The 2,624-nt window shown below is 35.6% G+C and overlaps 1 protein-coding gene across 1 annotated transcript; it reads right to left on the reverse strand.

Moving 5' to 3' along the window:
• Positions 1 to 1,499: 1,499 nt before the first annotated feature.
• Positions 1,500 to 2,027, reverse strand: LOC112489797 (ankyrin repeat-containing protein BDA1-like). The gene has a single exon (XM_048467157.2). It carries the CDS (start codon positions 2,025 to 2,027, stop codon positions 1,500 to 1,502), a length of 528 nt encoding a protein of 175 aa, XP_048323114.2.
• Positions 2,028 to 2,624: the final 597 nt, after the last annotated feature.

Below are 2,624 nucleotides of genomic sequence, written 5' to 3' on the forward strand. Positions count from 1 at the left end.
AATAGGTGATGATGTATGAGTTAGGTGTCATGTCCAAAAGCAATAGAAAAAAGAGAGAGTGCTTATGTGTGAGTGTGAGTGTGTGTCCTTTGAGTGAGAAGAGTGTGAAAAGGTGTTTTGTGTCCTAGTGTAAGTCAAAAATCAAGTGAGTGTGAGTGTGTTAGTGTGTGTTGCTCATTTGTGTGAGTGAGTGTGTTGCTCTCTTTATACGTGAGAGTGTACCAATTGTTTTATATTAATAAAAATCAATTTTCTTGGTTTCTCCTTTAGTCCTCTGTCTCCAACAAAAAGAATATATGGATTTATTAAACAGAACAATAAACAAACCAGACTAAGTCGACTAATTAGTCCAACCACGTTCCACTACCCGCTTTTAGCAAGCTTGAAATACAACTTCCTCCCATTTTTGGGGTCCTTTGCATGTGATTTTATTTTTTTCTTAAGGTTTTCTTTACCCTGCCAAAACTGGTTCTGCTGGGACATGAGCTATCATTTCTGTCATATTTTTCTTTAATAGTAGTGCATAATTTATCCACCTGTGGAAGAATCGGTAAAAAAAAATGAAGAAAGACAATCCCATGACACAAGTAACAATAGAAAGTGCCTTGGAATAGCCTAATATTGCATAAGTGCCCGTAACAAATGCAACCACCATTGCTGCCATGGCCAAGCTGGTGAGAAGAAAGGCTGTTACAAAGTGCGATGATAACCGCGACTTGTCTTCTTTGGTTCTCAGAAAGAGGTGAATAAAAACAGCAGAACTAGAGAGGACCATGGCTATGGTATCCATTATCATAAATGTCTTGAATGCCAAGCTATTTCCAAGTATTGGAGTGCCTTGTAATGTCCCTTTTTCACTAAAAAACCTCCCGGTACTGTAAAACCCGCTGTAAAAGTTACCGTGGCGATCAGTGTAGCCACAATCAAATTAGCATCCGTAGCTTTTTCAAACTTACTTATAGAAGAAACGTCCTTTTTATTTTCTTCATCTTCTTCTTCATCATCATTTAAATGAGTGCAGATTCGAATGCCCAACCTCAGACCATGTTTTTGCAAGCGTGTTTTAAAACGGTTCTGCAAGGATAAATTTCTATATATATAAATCTTGGGTAAAAATTTGTTTACGAAAAGATAAATAAAGAATAACAAATAAGAGAATAATATAAATATTGCTTAAAAAATACCATTTTTCTGATAGATGAAAATTACCAATTAATGAGTTCACTCTTAGCAAATTAATTCATATCCGAATGGCAAAAAGGAGATTATATATATATATATATATTCATGACTATTATTACCAATTTTACCCCTATATATTGCAGCAGTGGTGGAAGGAACCAAATTGTTTCCTAAATTTATTTATAAAATATTCAATGGAGAATGCATAAAATATTTTCAGAGAGAGCACCATTAGGTATTTAAAAAAAAAAAAAAAATCATAAACATCAATGATAAATAACTGATCTTTCATGGTGAGGTTGTAAAAGTATAGAAAATTAACTGACCTTTCTCACTGCAAAAGTTTTAGTAGCGGAAGCAAGGTCGAGGGCATTGTGGTTATCTTTGTTGAATGCCATCTTATCCACCCTAGGGTGATGAATGAGATCATGAAGCCGGTGTTTATTAAGTGAAATGGCAATGTGATGGAGCGGTGTGTTCCCTTGCTCATCCTTTTCATTTAACAAGTTGCTAAATGCATTCTTTTTCAGTATGGTATCCATTGCCTGACGAAACTGGGGGTCATCGTTCTGCACGGCGCAGTGTAAAATATTCCAGCCTTTCTTGTTCACTAATTCACTGCATTCCGGACACCGTTTCATAATTTCCGCCATTGTGTCCTTATGATTTGAAGCAGCTGCAAGATGAAGGGCAGTGTTCCCTTTCTTATCCTTCATGTAGGCTGCTTCTCTACCATTTGTTAATTTCATAAACAGTTTCACTGCTGGAAGACATCCCATTTTTGCAGCATGGTGTAATGGAGTACAGCCCATTTCATCCCCTTCTTTCAATATTAGATCTCCCATTTTTATTAGGATTCTTCTTATCATTTCTAAATTAAATAAAAATCAAATATTTACTTCCAGGAAACAGAGGCCCATATAATTGTATCAGCTAAGAAAAGAATAACAAAATAAAAGTGAAAAATGATTAGTTTTCATTAATTTATTAAAGATGATATGTTGGAGCCTAGTACTGAAAATAAATATAAATCTACACAGGGTAAACTCTAATTTTTATTTTTTTTTCCTTCTCGAATAATCTTAGACAATATTATTCAAGAAAAAATGTATAAATAATATGAAGTAAAAGCTACGAACTCCAATTTTCGTAAAAATAAATTTATCTTCCATAACAAAATATGTCAGGGTACCTTCATCTTTGCGTATGGTTGCAGCATGGAGAACGTTTCTGCCATATGGGCCGGCAGTAGCTGGCGATTTGCAGATGTCCAATATCTTGTAAACGATGTCGTTATATCCTCTCTCAGCGGCCATATAGAGTGGAGTCTCGCCTGCCTCATCAGCGGAGTACTGAATATCACCATATTCCTTAATCAACATCTTCACCACGCGTAGATGCCGAAATCGTACGGCTTCATGAAAGGCTGTGTCTTTGTCTTC

The sequence above is a fragment of the Ziziphus jujuba genome, chromosome 3 (genome assembly GCF_031755915.1).
Source record: "Ziziphus jujuba cultivar Dongzao chromosome 3, ASM3175591v1".
Lineage (NCBI taxonomy): Eukaryota > Viridiplantae > Streptophyta > Magnoliopsida > Rosales > Rhamnaceae > Ziziphus > Ziziphus jujuba.

Coding starts and splice junctions, on each gene's coding strand:
- LOC112489797 (XM_048467157.2), bottom strand. CDS start 2,027: ATGGGAGATCTAATATTGAAAGAAGGGGATGAAATGGGCTGTACTCCA.